At 55.4% G+C, this 27,573-nt stretch overlaps 1 protein-coding gene across 1 annotated transcript in view; it reads right to left on the bottom strand.

The window, feature by feature from the left end:
* Positions 1-21,955, bottom strand: part of MCPH1 (microcephalin 1) — a gene marked incomplete at its 5' end in the record, with an annotated part of 100,561 nt that extends 78,606 nt beyond the window's left edge. The window contains 11 exons of the mRNA XM_081084502.1: positions 3,890-4,052; positions 5,127-5,164; positions 6,363-6,469; positions 9,575-10,513; positions 11,011-11,100; positions 11,516-11,659; positions 12,797-12,911; positions 13,958-14,045; positions 18,795-18,913; positions 20,790-20,881; positions 21,916-21,955. Coding sequence (XP_080940628.1) covers positions 3,890-4,052; positions 5,127-5,164; positions 6,363-6,469; positions 9,575-10,513; positions 11,011-11,100; positions 11,516-11,659; positions 12,797-12,911; positions 13,958-14,045; positions 18,795-18,913; positions 20,790-20,881; positions 21,916-21,955 — 1,935 coding nt within the window. The remainder of the gene's footprint in view (positions 1-3,889; positions 4,053-5,126; positions 5,165-6,362; positions 6,470-9,574; positions 10,514-11,010; positions 11,101-11,515; positions 11,660-12,796; positions 12,912-13,957; positions 14,046-18,794; positions 18,914-20,789; positions 20,882-21,915) is intronic.
* Between the last annotated feature and the right edge of the window lie 5,618 nt (positions 21,956-27,573).

The following is a 27,573-nucleotide window of genomic DNA, read 5'->3' on the forward strand; positions in this document are numbered from 1 at the left end:
CACCACAGTATTTGAGAGACGGCGTGGGCCACAGACAACCGTCTGTCTGGAATTACGGCGAGAACGCGACGAGAAATTTCCAGAGACCACCACACGGCCCCGAAGTAAAAACACTCCCCGCCGGTTTGCCTTGGAGGCGAGCTCGCACTGCTCACCAGGAGTACTGAAGAATCCCCCAAGCTGCACTGGGGCACTAGGGAAGGGGGGACCAGAGAGAGCAGTCCTCTCGCACAGACGGGGCTCCCCGAGGGGCACGGCGGATGCTGCCACCTTGGCCCTGAGGAACTGCCTCCTGGGCCGCTCGGGTGTCACCAGGCCGCCGTCACCAGGCCGCGGTCACCAGGCCGCGGTCACCAGGCCGCCGTCACCAGGCCGCCGTCACCAGGCCGCGGTCACCAGGTAGCCGTCACCAGGGCACCGTCACTAGGCCGCGGTCACCAGGCCGCCGTCACCAGGGCGCGGTCACCAGGGCGCGGTCACCAGGCCGCCGTCACCAGGGCGCGGTCACCAGGCCGCCGTCACCAGGAAGCCGTCACGAGAGTGCTGTCACCAGGCCGCCGTCAACAGGCTGCAGTGAGCTCCCCACGGGCGGGGCGGCAGCTATGCTCCTTCCAACGCTGTGGTGCCGTCACTCCCACGGGCCTGAGTGGCTGCTTCCTTCAGCGGACCATGGGGACCCGGCAGGGACGGGCCCTGTTCAGTGGGGCCGTGACTTAGGAGTGTCCCGACTAACAAGTTTTTCGAGATATGAGCCGTCTCTCGGCCGATTTTTTGCTTTGAGTTGCGAGCTAAAATTCGGGTTATGAGCCAGCTTCAGATACCCCACCGCTAGCTGGCGCAGCGAACGTCACAGTGAACACCACAACATCAGCCCAGCATCACGTGTCTCACTCATTCACTTTTTGATTTGACATACGAGTAATTTGAGTTACGAGCTCCGTTACGGAACGAATGAAACTCTTAAGTCAAGGCCCCACTGTATTAGCCATGCACTGACCCCCCCCCCCCCCACCTTCCTCACACTCAGCGGCAAACCCCACAGGCAGGAGAACCCCACAGGCAGGAGAACCTCACAGGCAGGAAAATCCCACAGACAGGAGAACCTCACAGGCAGGAGAACCTCACAGGCAGGAAAATCACACAGGCAGGAGAACCTCACAGGCAGGAGAACCTCACAGACAGGAGAACCTCACAGGCAGGAAAATCCCACAGGCAGGAGAACCTTGCACCTGGCTCCTGCTCCGCTTCTGCAGAGGGTTAATGGGAGGCCCAGGCCACACCCTGGGGGGCGCAGAGGCGCCCAGGGAGGCAGAGGGGACACGCCAGGTGCCGGGGGGCAGGCTGGCACAGAGGCATCTCCATAGATACAGGACCTACTTCCTCTGGGACGTGAGGGGAGGAGCCGCTGACTGAGGAGGCCACATCGTGACCAGGAGAGAGAACAGGGCGTCACTCATGGAAGCCGACTTACAGGTGCCATCTCATGCCCGTCTGTGTGGGTCAGTCCTGACATACGATCAGGCACAGTGACCTCCAACCTCCACCGATGCGGAGAGAGCATCCCAGGCCATTTCCCTCCCACTCGTGACCCTAAGCTCTGATGTCTTCTGCTTCCCAGGCCCGAGAGCTGGTCCAGAGCTACCGCAGGGCAGAGCACCGACAGCCCTGGAGGGAGCGAGCACAGTGTTCCTAGGAGTCGTCTCAGGGGAGGCGCCGGGGTGGACAGTTAGCAGATGCAAGAGCCACGCAAGGAACGGTCGACACCACTTGCCCGACCGCGAGGCTTCGGAGTGACTGGGGTGAGGAGCAAGTAAAAGCAGAAACAGCAATAGATAATTTCATTTTTTACGAATAACATAAACAATGATTAAAAAAGATAAATGGCCTTTAATTCACAGAAATGAGGGCAAGTAATGCTTCAGGTAGATGTGTAAGACAGAACATGTCCAAGTGGACACCTGTACATGGCTCACCTCAGGGAAGCCATCTGCAAAAACCATCAGCCAATTCTCGGGGCTTTTGAAACCACCCCGACGTAGGTCACATTACCTCTTGCTCAGACGCGGGAAAGTACGTGCGACTGTGAGAACATGCACAGGGCGTCTCCCTTCCCTTCAGCTCTAATCCGGCTTCTTCCGGCGGCCGAGGGTCCTCCCCCTGCCCCCGCCCCGAGAATCCAGCCAGGGCCGCAGGAAGGTGTGCAACCAACACGGTGTGCAGGGCACAACTCTCCTGCCCACATTTCCGGGCAACCCAGCCCACTGCAGCACCATCAGGGTCAGAACCTGCGGCCCAGCTCAGACCCCCACTCCCAGGAGGGTCTCAGTGGGAACTCGGGGCCCAGCACAGGCCCCCACTCCCAGGAGGGCCTCAGTGGGAACTCGGGGCCCAGCACAGGCCCCCACTCCCAGGAGGGCCTCAGTGGGAACTCGGGGCCCAGCACAGGCCCCCACTCCCAGGAGGGCCTCAGTGGGAACTCGGGGCCCAGCACAGACCCCCACTCCCAGGAGGGCCTCAGTGGGAACTCGGGGCCCAGCACAGACCCCCACTCCAGGACGGTCTCAGTGGGAACTCGGGGCCCAGCACAGACCCCCACTCCCAGGAGGGTCTCAGTGGGAACTCGGGGCCCAGCACAGACCCCCACTCCCAGGAGGGCCTCAGTGGGAACTCGGGGCCCAGCACAGACCCCCCACTCCAGGACGGCCTCAGTGGGAACTCGGGGCCCAGCACAGACCCCCACTCCCAGGAGGGCCTCAGTGGGAACTCGGGGCCCAGCACAGGCCCCCACTCCCAGGAGGGCCTCAGTGGGAACTCGGGGCCCAGCACAGACCCCCACTCCCAGGAGGGCCTCAGTGGGAACTCGGGGCCCAGCACAGACCCCCACTCCAGGACGGTCTCAGTGGGAACTCGGGGCCCAGCACAGACCCCCACTCCAGGACGGTCTCAGTGGGAACTCGGGGCCCAGCACAGGCCCCCACTCCCAGGAGGGCCTCAGTGGGAACTCGGGGCCCAGCACAGACCCCCCACTCCAGGACGGCCTCAGTGGGAACTCGGGGCCCAGCACAGACCCTCACTATCAGGAGGGCCTCCGTGGGAACTCGGGGCCCAGCACAGAACCCCTAGTCCCAGGAGGGCCTCAGTGGGAACTCGGGGCCCAGCTCAGACCCTCACTCCCAGGAGGGCCTCAGTGGGAACTCGGGGCCCAGCACAGGCCCCCACTCCCAGGACGGTCTCAGTGGGAACTCGGGGCCCAGCACAGGCCCCCACTCCCAGGAGGGCCTCAGTGGGAACTCGGGGCCCAGCACAGACCCCCACTCCCAGGAGGGCCTCAGTGGGAACTCGGGGCCCAGCACAGACCCCCACTCCCAGGAGGGCCTCAGTGGGAACTCGGGGCCCAGCTCAGACCCTCACTATCAGGAGGGCCTCCGTGGGAACTCGGGGCCCAGCACAGAACCCCTAGTCCCAGGAGGGCCTCAGTGGGATCTCGGGGCCCAGCTCAGACCCCCACTCCCAGGAGGGTCTCAGTGGGAACTCGGGGCCCAGCACAGACCCCCCACTCCCAGGAGGGCCTCAGTGGGAACTCGGGGCTCAGCACAGACCCCCCACTCCAGGACGGCCTCAGTGGGAACTCGGGGCCCAGCACAGACCCCCCACTCCAGGACGGCCTCAGTGGGAACTCGGGGCCCAGCACAGACCCCCACTCCAGGACGGCCTCAGTGGGAACTCGGGGCCCAGCACAGACCCTCACTATCAGGACGGTCTCAGTGGGAACTCGGGGCCCAGCTCAGACCCTCACTATCAGGACGGTCTCAGTGGGAACTCGGGGCCCAGCTCAGACCCTCACTATCAGGATGGTCTCCGAGGGAACATGGGCCCAGCACAGACTCACCCACTCGTAGGAGAGGATCCAGCAGCCGCGGGCCAGGCCCAGCAGCACGTTGAGGGTGCGCAGCGCCTGCCCGGCCAGCACGTGGGTGGTGCTCTCACACACTTCTCGGGCCAAGGAGAAGCCTCTCAGTTTGGCCACCACCCGGGTGACGATGCTCTGCTTGCTGTCGGAGGGAAAACAGCACCGTCAAGGCTTCCTGCAGGAGCATCGGGGGCGCAGCCCATCGAGAGGCCAGGACGGCCGCGCTTCCGCACCCCTTTCAGCTGTGCTGCCACGTCCCCGTCTCCCGCCATCACTGGGACCCCGGGAGACACAGGGTGTCGCTCTCGCTGAGCGTCGCGTGAAGGGCTGAGCGCAGGCCCGGCTGCGACGGCTTCGCCACGTCCTAGACGGGCAGGAACCAGCCGGGAGTGTGCAGCCTGAGCGCGCCCACCAGCCGCGGGGGGGCCTGCCTCTCAGTGGTGGCTTGGCAGGAAGGGACCTGCTCCTGCGGATGCGTGGAACTCGCACGCCTGATTTTCACGGAAAGGGCCCAGGTTTCGATGAGAATCTCAAAACCTTAAAACCTATGGCTGATATGAAGAAACACAGGGGTCCCTGTAAACAGGAATTCCAACATCTGTCACGAAGATGGTGCCGCATTTCCGCTGAAGTGCCGTGCTGTCCAGCGGCTCTGCACCCTCAGGACACGTGTGGACGCGCACCAAGCATGCAGGGAGCTCCCCGCCAGAGCCTGCTCGGCGCTTCAGGGAAATGGGAGTGACCCTGGGCTGGGTGCTCACACTGGCGCCAGCTGAGCAGCAGGCAAAGCAACAGGTGCGAGCCCTCTGCCCGCTCCGCACCCGCTGCAGGGCGGACCTGCTCCGTCTCCTTTTTCAATCCTCCCCCACGGTATTCTCCATGGATTTTCCGGAGGGAGTGGAAAGGCGGGGGAGAGACACGGACTGGCCGCCTGCCGCCAGCGCCCCTAGGGGCCGGGAGCCAACCGCAACCTCAGGACGTGCCCTGCACCCCGCGACCTGCCAGGCCCTGGGCTGATGCTCTAGCCACGGAGCCTGCCCAGGGCACACTCAGTGTTTCAGGTGCTGAGGGATTTTCTAACTCGATGTTCGTGATACAGCACAACTGAGAGACAGTCCTGGCCGGCGGCTGCCAGAAGCCCAGCCCCCGGGACATACAGGAAGCAAAGGCTACAGCGCTAGACGGAGGAGAAAGGCATCCAACGGCGAGTACTTACTCAGCGGGCATGCTGGTCATGACCAACGTTCTCACTGGCTAGAGGGTTCAAAAGAGAAGAAAAAAGGGTCAAAAATGTAAAAAACATTTTCCCACATAAACAGTGACATGTGTTTTCCTACAGTGACATCACTTAAAAATGAACATTTAAGCAAATATCAAAGGAAAACAGCTTTGTCTTCCTGGAAACCAACAGCCTATGAGACAGAAAGGGAGAGAGTGTCCCCACACCAACCCAAAATAACCCAGACGTGAGGTGGAAGAGAAAACCCAGTCCCCCCCGGATGCCCGCCCCCCGGACGGCGAGAGGCCCCGGCCACTGTGCGCGGGCTCACGGCTGCTCCTCGGAACAGACAGACCAGCTCTGTGGTCCCGTCATGAGTGAATGAGCTAAACAGTCGTTAACACGTGCCCATTTCCTGTAGTGAGAGTTTGATGCACCTTCTAAAAACCCCCTACAAAGGTCGTCCACGGATAAGGCCCAGACTCATGGGCAGAAGCAAACGTCGTGGCCAGAGATGCACAGTCCTCCCGCCCCCCGCTGCCCGGCTCTGATTGGCTCCCAGAGGCCCATCCAGGGGCCACAGGACTGGGCTGGCTTCCCGGTTTTCTGAAGTTACTTTTCCTCTCTACTAGTTTTTGTTTTGTTTCGTTAACAGATAAACAAAGGCAGGCCCTGGAGGCAGTGTGGGCTCCGCACCAGACACGGCGAGGCGTGTCACAATAAAGCAAGTCACGCATTCCCGTCTCCCAGCGCACGTAGGCTTTGTCTGTGTGACACCACAGTCCACTGAGTGTGCGGCAGCATCACGTCTAACCAGTGTGCACACCCTGATAAAAACACTTTGCTGCTAAGAGAGAAAGCAGCAGAGCGAGCGAAAGGTCTTCAATGTGCACACAATGCTAAGCTCCGCCCACCCGTCCCTGCCTGCTGGGAGCAGAAAGGCCTGGGCACCCGCACCCAGGGCCTGGACACGACCACGGCTGGAGGCCGAGCCTGACTCCTCACTGAAGGATGGGTGGGCTCCTCACCTCCTACCCCTCAACGTTTGTTCAGATTATAGAACAATTTCTGGCACAGCCGACACTCTCGCCTCAAGGGGCCATCGGCATCTCTACAAGCCACACCGGCCAGGAGCCACAGGGCCCCAGCCTCACACAGGAGGACGGCTCCCCCCCCACCCCCCCAACCCTGCGAGCCGGCCTGGGGACAGTTAGTGGACCAGCACACACCAACCTTGGGGCCTCTCGCTCTCTTCTTCGCGGCCGCGGGTCTGGCGAGGTCCTCACGGCCTTCCTGGGCGCCTTCCGGGACATCCTGCCTCGCTGGTCCAGGCCTGACACCTGCAACCAGGGCCTGGAGGTCAGTCAGCACTTGCCACGCACTGAAGGCCCAGGCAGCCCAAGCAAATGGAACGTCAAAGGGCACTTCCGCGCGGGTCCGGAGGCAGAGCCTGCAAACAGCAGCGCAGCCTCTCCCGCGCTGAGGTCCGCTCCGGACCTTCCCTTCGCGCCGCCCGACGTGCCACACAGTCCCCCCAACTCGGGGGTCAGGTATGACTGCCGGATGGGCGACAACGTGCTGCTCCACCGGCCCAGGCGTCCACCTGCCCGTGAGGACAGACGCCTGCATCTCCCGCAGTTCTGTTTTATACGACGATCCAAGCCCGCCCTCCAGAGGAGGACACAGGTCTCAGCCCTGGGTGAGTGCCAGTGGCTGGAGATGAGCCCCCTCCACCCTCGGGCACCAATCTGCAAACACCCTACGCATCTCTGCATCTCCACCCGACACCAGAGTCCGCCGTGAGGACACACACCCTAAAAAGACACCATCGAGCCCTGGCCAGTTTGGCTGTGGTTAGAGCGTCGGCCCCAGGGGCTGCGGGTTGAGTCTGGTCAAGGGCACACATCTGGGTTGCAGGTTCAAGCCCCTGCCAGTAGGGGGGACAACCAATCGCTGTGTCTCTCTCATCCATGTTTCTCTCTCTCCCTCCACTGTCTCGAAAAAAAAAAAAAAATCCATGGAAAAAATGTCCTCGGGTGAGGATCAAAGGAAAGAAAGACACCCATCCAGTGACGTGGCCTCATGTGTCTCCTTGTCCTTGCTCGCCCTCCCTGGATGGCCGCCCACGCTCTGAACCAGCTGCTGTCCTGAGGTCTAACACCACCACCACCTGCCTGGCCTCCAGGGTCCAGCAGGCAGTGGCCTGGGGTCACTCCCGCCCCAGCCCGGGCAGGGGCTGCTCAGCCGGCCCACGCGGCCGTGACGCAGCTTCCCGTAAACGCCGCTCGCTGCGGATACGAGGCAGAGCACGGCCCAGCCTGGCAGCACAACCCAGCAGACGAGTCAATACGAGGCAGAAACAACGCAAGCACCAGCGAAACCAAGTGACCCAACACGAGAGGGGCTGACGCGGGCGCTCTGACACGAGGCACAATGACGCTGAGGGTCAGACAGAAAGTGTCAGCCCTTCTTCCAACCAAGTGCCGAACGAGGGCTGAATGATTTCCTGAATTAAAACTAGTTCTTTGCAACTCAGGCCCTAAAAACGCCAAGTCCTGAGCACCTAGGAGCAACTTACCCCGAGGCCTCTGGAGACACAGCCGACCCCATGCTGGCCCCACTGTCTCCTCAGCGAGCTCTACACTCGACTTGCATTATTCAGCTCCCTCCTGGCCTCCTGCATCCCAGCCATGGCCTCAGGGGGAGACCCGGCGTAGCACAGGCGGGTCAGGCCATGTCCAAGGGTGTCTGGCCTCTTATCGCATTGCCAAACCACAGCGAGCCCCCAGGCCTCAGGACCGGAGGCCCTGAGGTCTGGCTGCCGTGGCCTTTCTGACCTCACCCCGTCCCCGCCCCCTTTGACACGTAGCCGATTCCCAGAGGAGGTGATACCACGGCTGAGGATGGGCCACCGCAACGCAACGGGTCTTGATTCCATCACCACAAAGCCAGGCTCAGATCAGACCAGACGATGCGCAGGCCTCCTCGGCCCTGAAGGGCCAGGATCTTGTCCCTGTGGCATGACGGGCTCCGAGTCATGCCAAGGCCTGGCCTGCACCCTCTGCGTGGCAGCCCACACCTGGCGGTGGCTGGACCGGAAGTTCCTGGAGGCCTGAGCTACCGACCTCACAGGGCACGGGCACTGGGTGAGTCCCCCAAGGACCACCACCCGCCTCCTGACACCCCGGGGTCCAGGGCGCACTGCGTCCCGACACCAGCTCCCCACACGTGCGTGTACGTGCTTTTATGTGCGTGTCACAAATAGCACTCGAAGCTCTGAAATACACAGGGCACAGCCAGGGATATCCTGAACCACCAAAACTAGTCTATGGCCCAGTGTTCTGAACTCCCTTTACAGTCCACACCATTTTAAAATAAATATTTGCAAACACATACTAAGCATAATGGAATATAAGATACACTTTGTCAAATTTTATATATTTTCAGAAAAATAAGACATAAAAATTAAATTAAAAACATACAAAATCCTCTTTGTGAGATGATTTTGGGAAGTTCATTTACTTCCAAGGAAAAGATATACAATACATCTACGATTATTTCAACCCCAAACTTTCCATCTTGAAAAGGGTGGTTAACAGCATTTGAGGAACAGAAAAATGGGGAGAATACACTTGGCCTTAGTGAAACATTCAGCCCAACCGTTGGTAAAGACAGTTGAATGTCAAGGTCTCGCATTCTGATGGCCGACGCACACTTCTGCTCAAAGCCGGAAAGCGCAAAGCGTTTTCTGATTCTGCTGCCTTTGCTGAAATTACTACAATGCAGAGCTCGCTAATATGGCCACAACTAAGTTACAGAGTGGAATAAATCTATCTGAATGAATTTAACCTATTAAGGCAAAATAAATAGAATTAAGGAAGGCCTGCTGCCATGAACCCCTCACGAAGGAAAACATCAACTATGTCTTTATAGCAAACAATGCCCAAAGCTTCTTCAAAGCAAATACTGATCACATACGTCCATGCACTTTCCACACCTTCCCTGTCCCGACAGAATCGGCCGACGCCACCTTCACTTCCCTCTGAGGCGACAGCCCCCCGTGGGGAACTGCGATCACCCGAGTGGCCTGCACAGCAGCTGCGCCGAGGCTGCCGGCGGTGCCTCCGAGGATGGCTCTCGCCCGAGAAGGTAAGGGTGAGAGAAGCAGGTCCGTAGCAGCAGGTGGGACCCAGAAACCCCACAGGGAGGTGAGCCAGGACCCTAAAGAACGTACCATTGGAGAGTGTCAAGCCCACAATCTTTAAAAAGGAAAATATGTTCAATTACGGAAAAGCTCTGATGAACGTGAAGATGGATACGCCGTGCCACATTCCTGTAACAGACACGGGCCGCCGTCCCCTCTGCACCCTCTGGCTACGTCTTCCCGTTCTCTGGATCCTCCACACTCCGTCACCTACAACACCCAGCTCCTCACTGAGATTCACCTGCAGGGGAACTCAACCGTCCAGAGGTGGCGTCCTCTTCCTGCGGGCGCCTCACGTCCGCCGGGTCCCCGCTCTCCTTGCCGCCGGGGGTGTCTGCCCCGTGGTGTCCCTCAGGGCCCCCGTCTCCTCTCTGAGCATCCTCAGGGGGGCCGCGCCCCAGAGCGGCCTCGGCAGCAGGCATGTTCCTCGGGACAGGTGCGTGGGACCCCCCACTTGCAGGTGCATGAAGCCCCGGGCTGGCCTGGGCAGTGGCACTGGCAGCGGGGACCAAGCTGGGGTCCTTGCCCAGGCAGGAGAAGTCGGACATGCCCAGGATGCTGGCTCGCTCCCGCCTGGAGAGCCCGGCTCTGCAGGGGGGGTGGGCGGGGCCAGGAGGCGACTGCAGCCCTGGAGGGAGAGTCCCCAGGCTCCTCTCCCAGAGGTTGTCTGGTGAGAAGTAATCCTCATAGGAGGACGCGCCCCCAGGAGGAGTCCCCAAGGCCGGGCTGGCCGGGGCCTGGCCCCTGGGGGAGGGGAACAGCCGCACAGCAGACTTCCGGCCGCACTTGGGCTTCTTCGGCCTCCCCTCCGGGGGCGTGTGGGCGTGCTCCAACGGGCGCTTTCTCTTCGCGGAGGAGCTCCTGGCTGCGTGTCCCAGATGGTGGCCTTTAGTTACCGAAGGCTGCTGGTCAGGGGTGGCCGCCACGCCTGCAGGGTCCGTCTGCCAACCCGCGTCCTCCTCCGCACGATGGCGCTCAGGCATCTGAGGTGTGAGCCGGCCGAGGTACCTGGGAGACGCGGGTGAGCGAACGCTGCTCGTTTCCAATGCCGGTGACGAAGCACACAGGGGGCTTCTAGTGTCGTCAGCGGGTCCTCCCAATTTCCTCTCCTGATCCCCATGACCCGAGTCTCCACAAGGATCGTCAAAAGATGGCTGCAGGCCGCCAGCCCAGGAGTCCTCTGGAAAACAGGGAGCGAGTGCACTTTAAAGAAGGTCTCCATCCCCACGGGCACAGGAGTTCCCTCACAGTGGCACCTTCCCAGCACTGTCCTCGGGTCAGGGAGACCGCAGCCTGTGGGTGACGCCCGGGAGGTGTGTCGTGACCCACGCTCCCTGCACCCACTGCACAGGCTGCGGAACCCCCTTCTGCAGCTCCTACTGTGCTCTGTACTGGACGCTTGAATCGCAAGTTAGCTCACGTGAGATTGTAACTGTTTGTTTTCTTTTAATGAGCAACTGATTCTGTGCCCAGAAAGAAAATGCCCAAGAGAAAACCCACAGGAACCACAAACGAGTCATGTGCTTATTACAATGAACTACTTTTTACTATAATTCCTAATTTCAGGGTAAATTCAGAAATTCTAGTTTTAAGTAACTAGTCTTCTCATCAAATAAAATTCCAAATAAGAGAAAACATAATATTCTTAAAGCTAAAATATCACAGAAAATGATCTACCTGAACACAAAGTGTCATGTGAGATATTCAAAGAAGCTTCACAGGAGGCGTGAGCTGGGTTATCAAAAGACTTTTCCATCACCTGGGAAGCTGGAAGCATAATCAAAACATTAGAGACAATTTTGTTATTTTCTCAGATGCAGCCAGCAGAAAGCCCACATTCTGTCTTAACCCTGGAGAATACTAACTCAATAGACGCCTAAATACACTCAATAGACGCCTAAAATAAAGGTGTTCCAAAAAAATGTATACACACTTTAAATAATTATTAATTCCAATGGGTTAAATCTGAAAAGAAAGAAAGATCAATCGAGCTACTAAAAACTGTCTGTGTATATATTTTGGGGGGACACCTTATATTAATGAAGCATAAGGAATTTCTGGAAGAAAATTTCAAGTCTACCCGGAGACAGATTAAAATCTGTTGGAATCGGGTAACTTTAACTCAAACACTTCCCACCACAACTGACCCAGCACAGCGCTCATCTGACCACGTGAGGCTTACAGGTCGGGGAGAGGTTTGCCCGCTTCTCCTTCATCTCCTGCAGCCTCTGCTCCATGGCGCGGTGACGACCTCTGTACGCGGTCGCTGTGGGGCTGTACATCAAGGCACCACTGGACTCAAACAAGAGGACAGGGACGTCGTTATCTGAAACAAAGACAAGCCGTCGCTACAGAAATGCTTATTTGTACCCATGATGTACAGGGTTGGTCGGAAACACTGAATTCAGAGGTCGGGTGACACAGGCAGAGAGAAATACCCAAACACATAGAGTACTTCAGAGCTTCACGACATTAAAGTATTTGTCCAAGTCATTAGAAGGATATATCTAGTGAATAAATGGGCAGAGGTCCCCGGCCGGCATGGCTCAGTGGCTGAGCGTCGACCTATGAACCAGGAGGTCATGGCTGGATTCCCCGTCAGGCACATGCGGGAGTTGCGGGCTAGATCCCCCATGTGGGGTGTGCAGGAAGCAGCTGATCAATGATTCTCTCTCGTTATTGACATTCCTCTTCCTCTCCCTTCCTCTCTGAAATCAATAAAAATATATTTTTAAAAAATGTAAAAACAGAACTGCCATATGTCCCAGCAATGTCACCTCCAAGGAGGTAACCAAAGAAAATGGAAGATAATCTGCACCCATGTAAAGGCAGTGTTGTTGATAACAGTAAAGATATAGAAATAATCCAAATGTCCACCAACGAATGAACGTGGTACATATATATGGAGCATTACTCAGCCATAAAACAGAACGGAATCCTGACATGTGAGACGACACGGATTGGACCTTGAGAGCATTATGCTGAATGAAGCAAGTCAGACAAAGCAAGGCAGATTCTGTATGAAATCACTAAGATGTGGAATCTTAAAGAAACAAAACAAACAAAACCACAAACCCCTGAACTCACTGAAACAGAGGACAGATTGGTGGCAGCAGGCGTAGGGGCCGCAATATGTGAAGCTTGCTGAGAGAGCGCATCTCCAAAGCACGCCTGGTGATGGATGTTCACAGGTGGAACTGATACCAATCCATCAGGCTGTTCACCTGAAACTAACATCCTGTTCGATGCCAATTACAGCTCAATAAGCAGAAACTGTTCTGGGACCGATTAGCTCAGCTACATGGCCCTGCAATGGCCACTATCAAGTCACAGGCGCCTTTATTCTGTTTTCTCTTCCTGGGCTGGAGCCGCTGCAGGCCCCCTCGCGAGGCCGTCCCGCATGCCACTGGCTACCTCGGTGTGCAAGCACAAACACAAAGGAGGGTGCCATATTTCTTCTTACCTAATGTTGTTTTTTGCTTTTGTAGCTCATTAGCCATTTTCTCAAATTTCTTTTGAAGTCTCTTATCATTTTCTGGTGTTTTAGGAGTAAAATCTTTGGGCTGCATACACCTATGCTGTGCAAAAAAGAACACAGACATTAACTCTCAGTGCTGCCTTGTGCAGGCCAGGAACGGGACCTGCTCGTGTCCATTCCGGGCATCTCTGATCACAGTAATAACGAAACCCTAAGGAGGCATTTGTCGCACTACATGTGAGTTTGTACGATTGTGAAAACATATAAGGGCCCTGGCCGGGTGGCTCAGTTGGCTGGAGCGTCAGCCCGCGCACCGAAGGGCCTCAGGCTCAGTTCCGGTCAGCCACACACCCAGGTGTGGGCTGAGCAATCCACACGGAGTCTCTCACATCAGTGTCCGTGGTCCTCCCTCTCCCTTACTCTCTAAGAAACCAATAAATACATCCTCGGGGGAGGATTTAAAAAACACGATACATCACTAGGGCTGGTTGCACCAGCAGCTCTGCTTCCGAGGCACTCAGTACCCCAGCATTCTTCGTTTCCATGAAGATGGTGTCTCCTTCTTATTTCTGCTATTGACATTTGCTATTCTCATGGTCTCACCCTGCCCCACAACATTATGACGTAGTAGTAAAACACAAAAGCAATCATTTTTTAACTGCCAAAGGAAATAAACATAACTTAATCTTAACCCCACTGAGCCAGTAAAAAGCAAGAAGTGTAACTGCACATACACAAGGTGACAGAGTCATGAACCCCGGCCTACGAAGCCCTCGGGAAGCGGGTCCCCATCGGCACAGCTTTCCTGTGAGAACACCCGGCTCTCCCGGCTCTGCGTTCCAGCCGCACTGAACGAGGGCATCTGACTCCACCCAGCTCCTCTGCCGTAGCCACAGGGCGCCGAGCTGGGCGCGGGTCCCCTGACTTGGTTTCCTCTTGGCCGACAGCAGTCCCGTTTCTTACAGGTCCCCTCAAAGCGCCCAGAGGGCAGAACCACCTCTAAACCACTAAGGACGCTGTGACAATGGCAGCATCAACAGTGACACTGAAGGCAGCGCCGGACTCCGCTGCTAAAAGCTTCCTTTCCAGGAATAAAGTAAAAGAATGAATAAATGAGTAACTGCCTACACTGGGTCAGATACTTACTTTTTTTTTAACGAGGCAGGGCAGGTGTTCGTGGGTGTTCGCCGCAGGAAACAGGGCCTCATCGACGTGCGCCCCGGCTGTCCTGCACCTGCGTGAGGAGACAAGTCCTTGGTGAGCATCTGTCTGCTAAACGCGTAGTGTGAAACCTGCACGTGCCCGTGTAACGGAGGACACCCACACACGGGCCACCTAACAGACACGTATACTAAATAAGTGCCCACGTGGCCAAGTACAAGAGCCGATGCCTTCTCACTTCCCAACATCTCCTCCACCTGGTGTTTCTGAGGCCGAGAGCCAAAGCTAGAGGCACGCCCAGGAAGTATCCTTCTTCTGCAATAACTTCAGATTTGTAACCCACTTCAGAATGACCAGTGCATGGTGCTCAAAAAGGTGTAAGCCCGTGCCATGAAACGCATAATGAAAACAGAATGAAAAGGAGTGATTTAGGGCTGGAGGACCCCAAAGAAGTTGAGGGCAGAAAGCTTATCTTCCCTCCAAAGCCAGTTCTGTTTTTCTCTCCAGACCTGTCCCCCCAGCTGGGCTGGGAACTGCTTTCCAAAACAGACAGCAGACGAGGGGAGTGGCAGGACCCCCCACTCTGCAAATGGCACCAGAGCTGGGTCCTCACACCGAGTCCACACCCCACAGGCTGTGGCTCCCAGGGCCTGGCCGGCACCTGCCCTCCAGCAAACATCACCTTATCAGCATCATGAAGACGCACCTGGCTGACCCCCGACTCTGACGGCTAGCTGAGGGTCCTGTGGACGCCAGGCCTGTCTCCTCCACAAACCTGTGCTGAGACCGGGAACGTCTGTGACTGGTAACAGTGAGATGGTGCGCGCTGCTTGCTGTTTTTGACTCACAGCGTCACCAAACGTTTGCTGCTAGCAGGACGGTCCAGCTGGCAGGTGTTTTAGAAGCACTGCTCCTTTTCACCCCGCTTTTCTCCGCAGGAACAGGCTCGACAAACTTCAGGTTGAAGAACAATCTTGAACCTGAGATCTCAGTTGTCTGTTCTTAGAAAGGAAACTCCCAGAAATAACCCCACGAGTGGGATTCTGGCGACACCTAGTGACCTTTCCTATGTACTGTTCACGTTTTCAGTGGAAAACAGGAGCCATAGCCTGGACAGCCCCTAACAAAGCAGACACAGAACCTAAAATAAAGGTCTAAGTTCTGGTGAAGGAAGTTCAAGTGCACTGAAAAATAAGGGAACAGCATGACACCGACTTTACGTTCTCACCTACAGGGGGGGGACGGCGAGAAGGCGCGGTGCGAGGGAGGCTGTGGGGCAGGTGCCTCATGGCGGGGAAAGCACTGAACTGGCACTTTCCCAGGAGGTAATCTGACAGCATCCACCACAAACGCAGCATGCGAGCCCTCGAAACCCAGACGCCCACCTCTGGAAGGGAACCCACGGAAAGACGTGTCATGCAGGCAGAGCCTCCTCGCCCACCCGTGGTCACTGCAGCGAGGATGAGCCGGGGGAGTTCAGATGGCTCAGTGGAAGCACAGCCATAAACAGGACAGGCATGGGGGATGCACTTTACATGGGACAGAAAGACCACAGTCCCCCGCTACACAGACACGGGGGTGACAGGACAGAACAGAGTGGGTTTTAACAGCACAACACGGGAGCAGAGCACCCAAGGGCCCTCCTACAGACTGGGGGACAGAGAGAGCCTCTGGGCCGGGAGCCCTTCCACTGCGACGGGGGAGGAGCTGCACCAAACAGGGGAGAACCGGGGCGAGGAGGCAGCATGAAGGGATCCAGAGTCCATAACACGCACAGTGTCCAAAACTCAGCCCAAAGCGACGTCATGAGGAGCCAAGAAGAAACCCACCGACAGATGCCAACTCCATGTGCTGGGATTGCCAAAGACGCAGGTACTGAGCGACAACAGGACTCTGCACGGGAACGCTCCTGCAGTGAGACAGGGAAGCGGAGGCACAGAACACACACGTGAGAAAGGACCGAGGGCCCGGCCGGCAGCTCCGGGGGTCAGAGTGTCCTGCACCCAAGGTTGTGGGTGCGGTCCCAGTCGGGCACCTTCAGAACCGACCAAGGGGTTTGTGTGAATACGGGGAACAGCAAATCGCTGTTCCATTCGCTCTCGCTCTCGCTCTCTCAAGTCAATAAAAACAAAAATAAAAATAAGACAAACGGAAATGTTACAACTAATATTGCCCAAAATAATGTACTAAGTGGACATAATGACAAAACAGAGCTGACAAAGAAGAGTCAGTGAACTTGAAGATTGATTTGGCGAGGAAATAAAAACTGAAAAATAATGAACAAAGCCAGGCCTCAGGACAGTGGGAAGATGTCAAAGGTCAAAGGCTGCTGACACAGGAGGGACTGACACGGAGGCCCAGGCCATCCCGGCCCCATCACACCCACCTCTGCTGCTTCTCCAGGGCGCCCTGCGCCCGCAGAGCTGAGCAGCTCCATAGACCCAATGGCTCTGTCCCTTTACAGAAAAGCCGGATCCCCGCTGTGCAGCGATCCACGTTCTAGGCAAGGAGGGTCAAGGGGCAGAAAAGCCACTTGAAAAAACGGCCAAAACCTAGTAGCTCACACGTCCAAGCACCTCCGCGACATCCACACAAGACAAGGAGGAAAGCACTTCAGGGAAACGCCCGAAAATCAACGTTAAGAAGAAAAACTGAGGGAAGGCAGAGGAAAAGGGCACGTGGCTTCCAACTGAGAAAGGAGGGGCATGCCCAGGCCGCCTGAGCCCCCGAGGACAGCAGGCTGTGGGGCACCTGGACCTGCTGAAGACCAGCCACTGCCCGGAGCTGCATGTCCCTGGAAACGGCACCACAGACGAACCGGAATAAGGGCATCTTCAGACAAGGAAAATGAAGGACGTGCTGCCATCTCATTAAGGAGACGCTGCACGGACAGCCCTGAAGTGAGAAAGAAGCCCTTGGCAATGCCGTTTGGACGCCAATGTGCCATTTAGTGGTGGACAGGCCGAGAGGAGGACACAAGACTTAAAGGAAGTGTGGACCAGCTACTGTCGGCCTGTCAGAAAGGCACGGAGAACACCCCTTCCACGGCCACCGAGCACAGCCGCCCGGTGCCCACGCAGCACCCCCCAGGGAGACCAGTGTGAGGGCGCAGAGCACGGCGATTACCTGGAGGAGACTGAAAGAATACAAAACATGTTCCGACCGCAGCAGAACAAAGTGAGGAATCAAAAATAGAACGAAGTTTGGAAAACTCAAAATATGTGGAAATGAAACAAGAACCTCCTAAACAACCAATGGGTCAAATAAACTGCAAAACACAAATTAGAAAACACGTTGAAGTAAATGACAAGCCCTCAACCCAGCTAAGACCTACTGCCTGCTCACCAGACCCTCCCCCACACCCCCCCCCCCCCCCTTTCGGGGCAAGCCTGGCGTTGGCCGGTCCTTCATTATCACAGCTTTGCACTCCCCTCCACTCCCTCGGTGGAGGCTGCTGGCAAAACCCAGCCCTGATTAACCCACTCCGCCCGCCTCCTTCCAGCTGTGGGCTGCTGGGTAAAGAGCGTGCCTGCTCCACCAGCCTCACATTCAACTTACAACCACCATCCTCACGTGAGCTGTCCCTCCTTCACTGCCGCTGGTGAGCGCCTGCCTCCAGCCTGGCTCACTCAGTGCCTCCACCCCTCTCCCTGCTCCTACCCAGACCTGGTCCCACACCTTCTCCTCCCTCACATCCCACAAGAACTGCATCATGGGATGCCCGTGACCTCTCCCACCTCAATCTCCTCCCATGCTTCCCCTCAACACTCCCATCAAGGGCTCCACTGGGCCCCAGAAAATTTTTAAGCCCTAACCCCCAGAACCTCAGAACATGACTGTATTTGGAGAGGGGCCGTCAAAGACCTAGTTAAGGTTAAATGAGGTCGTATGAGTGGGCCCTAATCCAATGGGACTAATCTATATATACTAGAGGCCCAGGGCACGAAATTCGTACACGGTAGGGTCCCTAGGCCTGGCTGGCCATCAGGGCCTATCTGTGGGGTGACTAGTGGGGTGATCAGGCCCCCCCCCACCACCCCCCCCTGCTCACACCTGCCTTGGCTGGCCTGGTGCCGCTTGCTCGCTGCCGCTGGTCAGGGCCTGCAGGCTGGGGACACTCTGGACCCCCCGGGGGATGTCAGAAAGCCAGTTTTGGCCCCATCCCCACAGGCCAGGTCAAGGGACACCACCTGGCGGAGGGACCCTGCTCACTCCGCAGACGCTGGGGAGGGACCGTGGGAAGTTGGCTTCAGGGAGTGTCCGGCCCTTCTCGCCCAGTCCTGCCCCACCGGCCACCTTCTAATTAATTTCCTTTCAACGTGCAGGAATCTGTGCACCGGGCCCCTAGTGTCTCTGTAAGAGATTAGGACATAGACACTCAGGCACAGCCATTTGCAGACCAAGCAGAGAGAGAGACCTCAGACGAACCCTGCCTTGCCAGTACCTGACCCTGAGCTCCAGCCCCCAGAACAGTGAGAATTACATCTGTTGTTCCAGTTCGGGAACACTGCTATGGCCACCCGGGCAGCTGGTACAATCACTTCATGGCATTTGCTCCCTTATTGTTTCCTGAGCACTCCAACCACAAGCTTCGGGCTGTGTGCTCATCACCCTCCAGGCGGGAGGTGGGGGTGGTGTGGGGTGGGGAGGCTATGCTATAACCACCCTCCAACTAGGAAACTGAGGCTTGAGGGTGTCAAATGACTCGTCCAGTGAGCAGCAGAGAAAAGACGGCAATCAAACATCACCCAGTTCTGTGATCCATGAAAAATATACTGCTCTGCTTTACTAACACTAGATACTCAGGAAAGAAAGGACTCACTTTTCGACCCAGAGCACAGAGACGAGCTTGACGCCTCTCTCTCGGGCTTTGTCCCAGGTGCGTGGGTATCCGTCTTTGAACACAACGTGAGTTACTTGCTTGTTAAAAGTTTTTGAGACCTGTGGATAAAGTGCAGGAAAAAGAATTACATTATTATTATTTGCACACAATTTCATAAAGTATAAGCGAGTGCCATTCATGGAGACAGTTGCAAAATAAGCAACAAAACAGCAAACTGTAGCAACCTATAAAAAGGATACTACTGGGTGGGCAAAAGTCGGTTTACTGTTATTCACATGAAAAAGAGTACAGGAATTTATAATAATAAAAGCATAATATGCTAAGTCGGCCCGACAGCCGAACGACCTTCCAGACGTCCTTCTGGACAACCTTCTGGACGAAGCTGGGGCTGCGAGGGCCAAGCCCCTTGCACGAATTTCATGCATCAGGCTTCTAGTTAATAAATAACAACGCGAGAATAAACCGTTTTGCGTACCCACAACTGCAAACCAACTTTTGTCCCTGAACATCCCCACCACTTGAATGTATTCCAGGACTGCGATACATTGGTTAACACAGAAAAAAATCAATAATGATTATCCACTATGTTAACAAAATAAAAGGTCATTACGATCATCTCAATAGATGCATACAACACACCTGACAAAATTCAAAAGTTTATTCCGAAGGACAATTCTTAGTAAATGAGGATCTCAACGCTGGTACAAAATGCAGTGACTAGCCTTAACTACCTCAAGTTCTAGTTTGGTACACCTAAAATCTGTCAGCTATGCCCAATGTCCCAACTTCACAACCTTTCCCTAAACACCTGTTCCCTCCCTGCATACCCAACTTGACCAACAGCATCACGCCGCCAAGGAACCAACGGCAGGATCCATATTCTCACCCTGGAGCCCTCCCTCATAAGCACAAGACCAACCGTTGCATAAATTCTACTGCGCCAAACTCTTACTGTGGTTCTTTTTTCTCCTGTCACTTTCCCACTGTCTTCTTTTCCCTTCATATTCTAATAACTCCCCAAATTATGTACCAGAGGTCTAATATATGGAGCAATGGTGAGGTGAATTTGTTACATGTAGCGACAGTGGCATGAATCTGTTACTCACATGTACGATGGTGAGATGAATGTTACTCACATGTACAATGGTGAGATGAATATTACATGTACAATGGTGAGATGAATCTGTTACATGTACAATGGTGAGATGAAGCTGTTACTCATGTATGATGGTGAGATGAATCTGTTACTCACATGTAGTGATAGTGAGATGAATCTGTTACTCACATGTACGATGGTGAGATGAATGTTACTCACATGTACAATGGTGAGATGAATGTTACATGTACAATGGTGAGATGAATCTGTTACTCACATGTACGATGGTGAGATGAATGTTACTCACATGTACAATGGTGAGATGAATGTTACATGTACAATGGTGAGATGAATCTGTTACTCACATGTACGATGGTGAGATGAATGTTACTCACATGTACAATGGTGAGATGAATATTACATGTACAATGGTGAGATGAATCTGTTACATGTACGATGGTGAGATGAAGCTGTTACTCACATGTACGATGGTGAGATGAATCTGTTACTCACATGTAGCGATGGTGAGATGAATATGTTACTCATGTATGATGGTGAGATGAATCTGTTATTCACATGTACGATGGTGAGATGAATCTGTTACTCACATGTAGTGATAGTGAGATGAATTTGTTACTCACATGTACGATGGTGAGATGAATGTTACTCACATGTACAATGGTGAGATGAATGTTACATGTACAATGGTGAGATGAATCTGTTACTCACATGTAGCGATGGTGACATGAATCTGTTACATGTAGCGATGGTGACATGAATCTGTTACTCACATGTAGCGATGGTGACATGAATTTCTTACTCACATGTAGCGATAGTGAGATGAATTTGTTACAAGTAGCAATGGTGAGATGTCTTACCTTTGCCCCCATCTCCACAAGTTGGTTTGTAAATGTCTTTGAATAATTTTCTGTTCCATTGGCTGACCACACTTCCACATAAGCCACTACATCTGAAAACAAACAAGGTGTCAGCATGAAATATACTGAAATCCCATCATCCCTTGCCCGAGTATTTCGATACATTTCTCTCTTGTTATATTTACACCAAAAACTTCTTTTTAAATTTCTTCAATTACAAGCCTATTCAAAATAGCATCCGTGCTATTATGGTTCTTAAAATTTCAAGCAAAGAACGACGTTAGACACGCACACGGCCGTGGACAGTTTACGTGAACCCTCCATGCGCTCCCCAAGTGCCCAAACCAGGCTCAACCCCTCCGGGGCGCGAGTCCTGAAAAGGACGGGACAGTAAACAGTTCAGACTCGGGGCCAAGGAGACGTCCTGGCTGCAAAGCAAACGCTGCCACAGACAAAGCTGAGGGGGGGCAGAGCTGTCTTCCCATGAAACGGCACAGGCGGTGAAGGGAGAATCGGGGGGCATTTTCCTGTCTCCCTCCTTCTCCTGTGCCCCCCCCCCCCACCCCCTTAGAGCAGCAAGTCACAGCCCCAGCTGCCGGCCTGCGGGGACAGGAGCAGCTTGGGGTCGGGAGCTGGGGGGCGGGGTGCGGACCCCGCGGCTTTTCCTCCAACCCAGGGCCGGAAAGGGGGCCCAGGTGCGCGGGCGGAGCAGAGGGAAGTGGCGGAAGCGCGCACATCCCGCCAGAGGAACAGCCACGCGGGGCAGCGCCGGTCCGGGCGGCCTGGGTCTCCCCCTGACTCGGGGCGGGACCCCGCCCGGGACCCCGCCCGCCCTGCCGCCCGGGTCAGGACCGAGGGGCGGGGGCCCAGCACTCGGGCAGCTCCGGGCACGGTCGCGGGAGGGCGGTGTCCGCACGGCAGGGACACGCGTGGCCGAGGGCGGCTTCTTTTCCTAACTTGTCACCCGCCCCGAAGCCACCGGCCCCGGCGCGGGGAGCGGGGAAGCGGGGATCTATGCCCGTGGGGCTGGGGGTGTCCGCCTCCCGGGCCCGGGGCCCCGCACACGCCACGGGGTCTGGGAGCTCCCCGCCCGCCCCCACCCGCCCCCCGGGGAACCGGCTCTCACCTTTCAGGACCAAGCCCCGCGGGGCCCCGGGGGCCGCCATGAGGGCCGCAGGGAGCCGCACCGCCGACCGCGCCAAGCCGGCCCCGCAGCCCCGCGCGTGCGCAGGCGGGAGCCGCTCCCCGGCCCCGCGGACGGCCGCTCTCCCGGTTTTCTCCGCGGCCGGGGTGAAGGCGGGGGCCCCGGGACCGGGGCCGGGCGTTTCCTGCGTTCCCGCGGGTCCGGGTCCTGCTCCGCGACGCCTTCGCTCTGTCCTCTCGTCCGCTGGGAGGGCGGACGGCCCGTCGGTCCGAGCCGCACCCCTCGGTGCCCAGAGGAGACGCCGACGCTCTCGGCGCCGCACCGGGGCCCACCTGGGAGCGGGGCGGGAGGGCGTCGTCCGCTCAGGCCCGCGGGGGCCGCGGAATAACCGCTCAGAACCACCGCGCCTCGGTTCCCCGCGCTCCCGAGCGCCGCCCTGTCGTTCGCGCGCGGAATGGCCGCTCCGGACGCCGGCGCGGGTGGGGACGCCTCGCGGGCGCCCCTGTCAATCAACTCCGCCACTCGCAAACCCCGGAGCGGACGTCGTTTGACAGGACCGGACGGGCTCCGCGCTCCGAGACCACACTGCGTCCATGCGCTCCGCCGTCCAGCTTCAAACCTCCCGCCCGCGGAGCCCCGCCCACCCCGCGCAGGGCGCAGGCGCAGTCCCGTCCCCGAGGCTCCACGCAGGCGCAGTTCCGCCCCGAGGCTCCGCGCAGGCGCAGTCCCGCCGCCGAGACTCCGCGCAGGCGTCTTCCAGGAGCAGGCGCCGGGCGGGTGCACCGGGGAAGGTCCCCTGGGGCGGGTCTGGCGCGGGGCAGGGAAGGTTCTGCTGTCAGTCTGTTCTTCGTTCTATCTGCTCTCCCTGCGACTCGGGACCAGTTACGGATCGATACCGCCTGCCGTAAAGGATGACCCCAAAGCGTGAGAACGTTCCCTTCCGGGGTGGGTGGGGCTGGGAGGAGGGCGGGGAAGGGCGGGGCAGATGGAGATACAAGACCATCAACAATAAAAATATATTAAAACCCGCTGTCATTTCCAGGCCGTCAGGACCAGCTTTCGGTCTGTCGCGGAGACTAGACACACTCCATTCCAGCTCCACTGGAGACGCGGCCTGAAGGGTGAAGGGCCCCTGGTCACCTGGGGTCAGAGGTCAGGGTCCGGGTGGGGTCAGCTGGGTGGGTCCTGGTGGACCCGGGTGGAGACTTGTCTCCAGATGTTTCAGAGCCAGCGATCCATGCGCCATTGATGAGCTGCTAGATCTCTCCGAGCTTCATTCCCGCTGAGGGGTCTTAGAAACAGGACAGTAACGGAGCAGCCTATGGGCTCCGGATGCGTCGTCAGTCATCCTACCGAGGAGGCGAGTGCATCACCCTGCATGTATTTCCCTCCTCGGTCCTCCCTGAAATTCCATTATTGTCGAGGTGTTTATCCTGGTCCTGGAGGCTAGCCGAGCCCCCGCCCCGCTGCCTCCCCAGCTCCTGACGAGCTCGCAGGGCTTTCTCTTGTTTCATGGGATTTCATGCGATGCTCACAAGGGGACTGTTGCACAGAAACTGTAATTATAGGCATCGTACATATAACTATTATACAGATACATAAATAGTAGAGGCCCGGTGCACGACATTCATGCACGGGGAGTGGGGGGCCCTCAGCCCAGCCTGCACCCTCTCCAATCTGGGACCCCTCAGGGGTTGTCCGACTGCTGGATCAGGCCTAAACCGGCAGTCAGACATCCCTCTCACAGCCCCCAACTGCCCCCTGCTGCCAGCCAGGTCGCCCCCAACTGCCCCTCCCTGCTGGCCTGGTCACCCCCAACTGCCCCCTGCTGCTGGCCAGGTCACCCCCAACTGCCCCTCCCTGCCGGCCTGGTCGCTCCTAACTGCCCCCCTCTGCCGGCCTGGTCACCCCACGCAGCCTGCTGTTCGGTCGTTTGGTTGTCCTTCACTAAGCCCTCTGCTGGCCTGGTCGTAGGCAGCCATCTTGTGAGGGCGTGACAGTCAATTTGCACATCATCGCTTTATAGCATGGTTCTCCACCTTCCGGCCCTTTAAATACTGTTCCTCATGTTGTGACCCAACCATAAAGTTATTTTCGTGGCTACTTCATAACTGTCATGTTGCTACTGTTACGAATCGTCATGTAAATATCTGATATGCAGATGGTCTTAGGCGATCCCTGTGAAAGGGTCGTTCGACGAGACCTGCTGTTATATAGGATGCCGTTATCATACTGTTAAGCAGCAAAAGGTGAACCAAGTACATTGTAAAGGCCTAACGGGCTGACTGGGGTTCGCAGGTGAGGCGGCGTCCCAGCCAGCAAGCAGGAAGGCTCCCGAGGCTACAGAAACGGGAAGGGGGGGTGGGACAGGGAAGTCCCACTTTTTAAAAAAGGATTATGTTCCTTCTTGGGGGACAGTTGGGAGGATTTAAATTTAAATTTTGGCTATTAACACCTCCTTGATGCTGACCAGGAGACGCCAAACTGGCGGGCTAAGATTACAATCCCGGGGAGGCTGGAACTAGAGCAGTGATGTGTCGGCGTGTCAGCATTTTGAAAAACCCTAACTTAACTCTGGTGCCGTGTCACATATAGAAATTTTTTGATATTTGCAACCATAGTAAAACAAAGACTTATATTTTTGATATTTATTTTATATATTTAAATGCCATTTAACAAAGAAAAATCAACCAAAAAAATGAGTTCGCGTGTCGCGTGTCATAGGTTCGCCATCACTGAACTAGAGTTAAGTCTTGGTTTGCAGATGTGGGGCTTAGCATGAGTGACCCTGTTCTGGGCCTGTTGTTTCTTTATTATTATTACTACTAAGTTTAGTGGGGTGACATTGCTAATAAAATGATACAGGTTTCAGGCGTACAATTCTGTAAAACATCATCTGTATTTGTATTGTGAGTTCACCACCCGAAGTCAGGTCTCCCTCCATCACCATTTACCCCTCCTGTACCCTCTTCTACCCCCACGTGCTCTCCCCTCTGGTAATCACTGTGCTGTTGTCTGTGTCTATGAGGCTGCTTGTTTGTTGTTGTTTTGCTTAATCCCTTCACCTTTGTCACCCAGCCCTGCAGCCTCCTCCCCTCTGACAGCTGTCAGTCCGTTCTCTGTATCTAAGAGTCGGTTTCTATTTTGTTAGTTTATTTTGTTCATTAGATTCACATAGAAGTGAGATCATATATTACTTGTCTTCCTCTGACTGGCTTATTTCACCTAGCACAATGCTTTCCAGGCCCCACCCTACTGTCCCCAAGGTTTCCTTCTTTTTTACGGCCGAGTAACATTCCATTGTGTAAATCAGGGGTCCTCAAACTTTTTAAACAGGGGGCCAGTTCACTGTCCCTCAGACCGTTGGAGGGCCGGACTATAGTTTAAAAAAAAACTAGTCGGCTGCTAAGCAACAGGCAGTGGCGGGCCGGATAAATGTTTTCGGCGGGCCGCATGTGGCCCGCGGGCCGTAGTTTGAGGACCCCTGGAAATGAAACGCTGCTTTTTCATCTACTCATCCACTGATGGGCACTTGGGCTGCTCCCGTAGCATGGCAACATAATGCTGCAGTGATCATAGGGGTGCATATAGGCTTTCAAACTAGTGTTTCGGGTTTCTTCAAATACATTCCCAGAAGTAGGATCACTGGTTCATAGGCAGTTTCGTGTTAATTTTTGAGGAAACGCCATACTGTTCTCCACAGTGGCTGCCCCAGCCTGCATTCCCACCAGCAGTGCAGGAGGGTTCTCTTCTCTCTACATCCTCAGCAGCACTCGTTGTTTGTTGACTTACTGAATGTAGTCATTCTGACAGGTGTGAGGTGATATCTCATTGTGGTTTTAATTTGCATCTCTCTGATGATTAGTGATATCAATCATCTTCTCATATGTCTATTGGCCTTCTGTATGTCTTCTTTGTCAGTGGTTCTCAACCTTGGCTGCACATTAGAATCACCCGGGGATCTTTTTAAAATCCTGATTTCTGGGCCTCATCCTCCAGAAATTCTGTGTCTTTGTTATGGGGTGGGGCCACAACATTAGTAACAAAGAAACAGAATTTCCGGAGGATGAAGCCCAGAAATCAGGCTTTTAAAAAGATTCCCAGGTGATTCTAATGTGCAGCCAAGGTTGAGAACCACTGCTCTTTGGAAAAGTATCTATTCAGGTCCTTTGCCCATTTTTCAAATTGGATTTGTGTGTGTGTGTGTGTGTGTGTGTGTGTGTTGAGTTTTATAAGTTCTTTATAAATCTTGGATATCTTGGATAGTAACACCTTATCAGATGTATCTTTGGCAAATATGTTCTCCCATTCGGTGGGTTGTTTTTTCATTTTGTTGATGGCTTCCTTTGCTGTGCAAAAACATTTTAGTTTGATGTAGTCCCATTTGTTTATTTTTTCTTTTGTTTCCCTCACCTGAGGTGCTATATCAGGAAAAATATTGCTGTGAGAAATGTCTAAGATTTTATTGCCTATCATTTCTTCTAGGATTTTTATGGTTTCGTATCTAACATTAAAGCTGTTGGGTTTTTTTTTTAACTGAACCACAAGAGGGGCTCCCTTGACAAGCCCTACAAACTCATTAACTGAAAGTAACCACACAGGATGTGTTAATCAAAAAATTCCTCACTCAGTGGGTAGTGATGGGAAGTCACATCGTACAGCCTATATGATAGACTGAGCTTTAGTTGAGCAAGCTCGGCCCATTGTTTTTGTATACAATGGAACCTCGATTCTCAAACTTAATTCGTTCTGGAAGGCTGTTCAGGAAGTGATTTGTTCAAAAACCAAAACGTTTTTTCCCATTAGAAATAATGTAAGCCCAGCTGGTGTGGCTCAGTGGTTAAGCATCAACCTATGAACCAGGAGATCACGGCTTGACTCCTGGTCAAGGGCACATGCCCAGGTTGTGGGCTCCATCCCCAGTAGGGGACGTGCAGGATGCGGCCAATTATTCTCATCATCGATGTTTCTATCTCTCCTTCTCCCTCTCTAAAATAAATACAAATATCCTATCTAATAAAAGAGAAACATGGTAATTAGTGTACAACCGCTACCCTTCCCATTGGCTAATCAGAGCGATATGCAAATTAACTGCCAGCCAAGATGGCGGCTGGCAGCCAGGCAGCTGGAAGCGAACATGAGGCTTGCTTGCTTCAGTGACGGAGGACTCCAACATTCCCACCTGCTGCTGCCAACCTCTGAGCTGCAACTCTAAGCAACTATGTCACAAATATAGAAGCTAAACAAAACCCCAGAAACCTGCTTTAGTCCGCCGGGCTTCAGCCATCAGGATCTCACCCAGACTGACCTGGCACCCCAGTGGGGACCCCCACCCTGAAGGGTGTGTGACCAGCTGCAAACAGCCATCATCTCCTCACCCATGCTGGCCAGGCACCCCAGTGGGGACCCCCAGCCTGATCCAGGACACCCTTCAGGGCAAACCAGCCAGCCCCACCTGTGCACCAGGCCTCTATCCTATATAGTAAAAGGGCAATATGCCTCCCGGCACCGGGATCAGTGTGACAGGGGCAGCGCCCAACCCCCTGATCGCCCTGCGGCTCTGTGTGTGACAGGGTGGGGCCACAACCTCCCTATCCTCCCTGCTCTGTTCACGACAGGGGAAGGCGCCCCAACCCCCTG

Source organism: Myotis nattereri, assembly GCF_964212035.1.
Source record: "Myotis nattereri genome assembly, chromosome: 2".
Classification (NCBI taxonomy): Eukaryota; Metazoa; Chordata; class Mammalia; order Chiroptera; family Vespertilionidae; genus Myotis; species Myotis nattereri.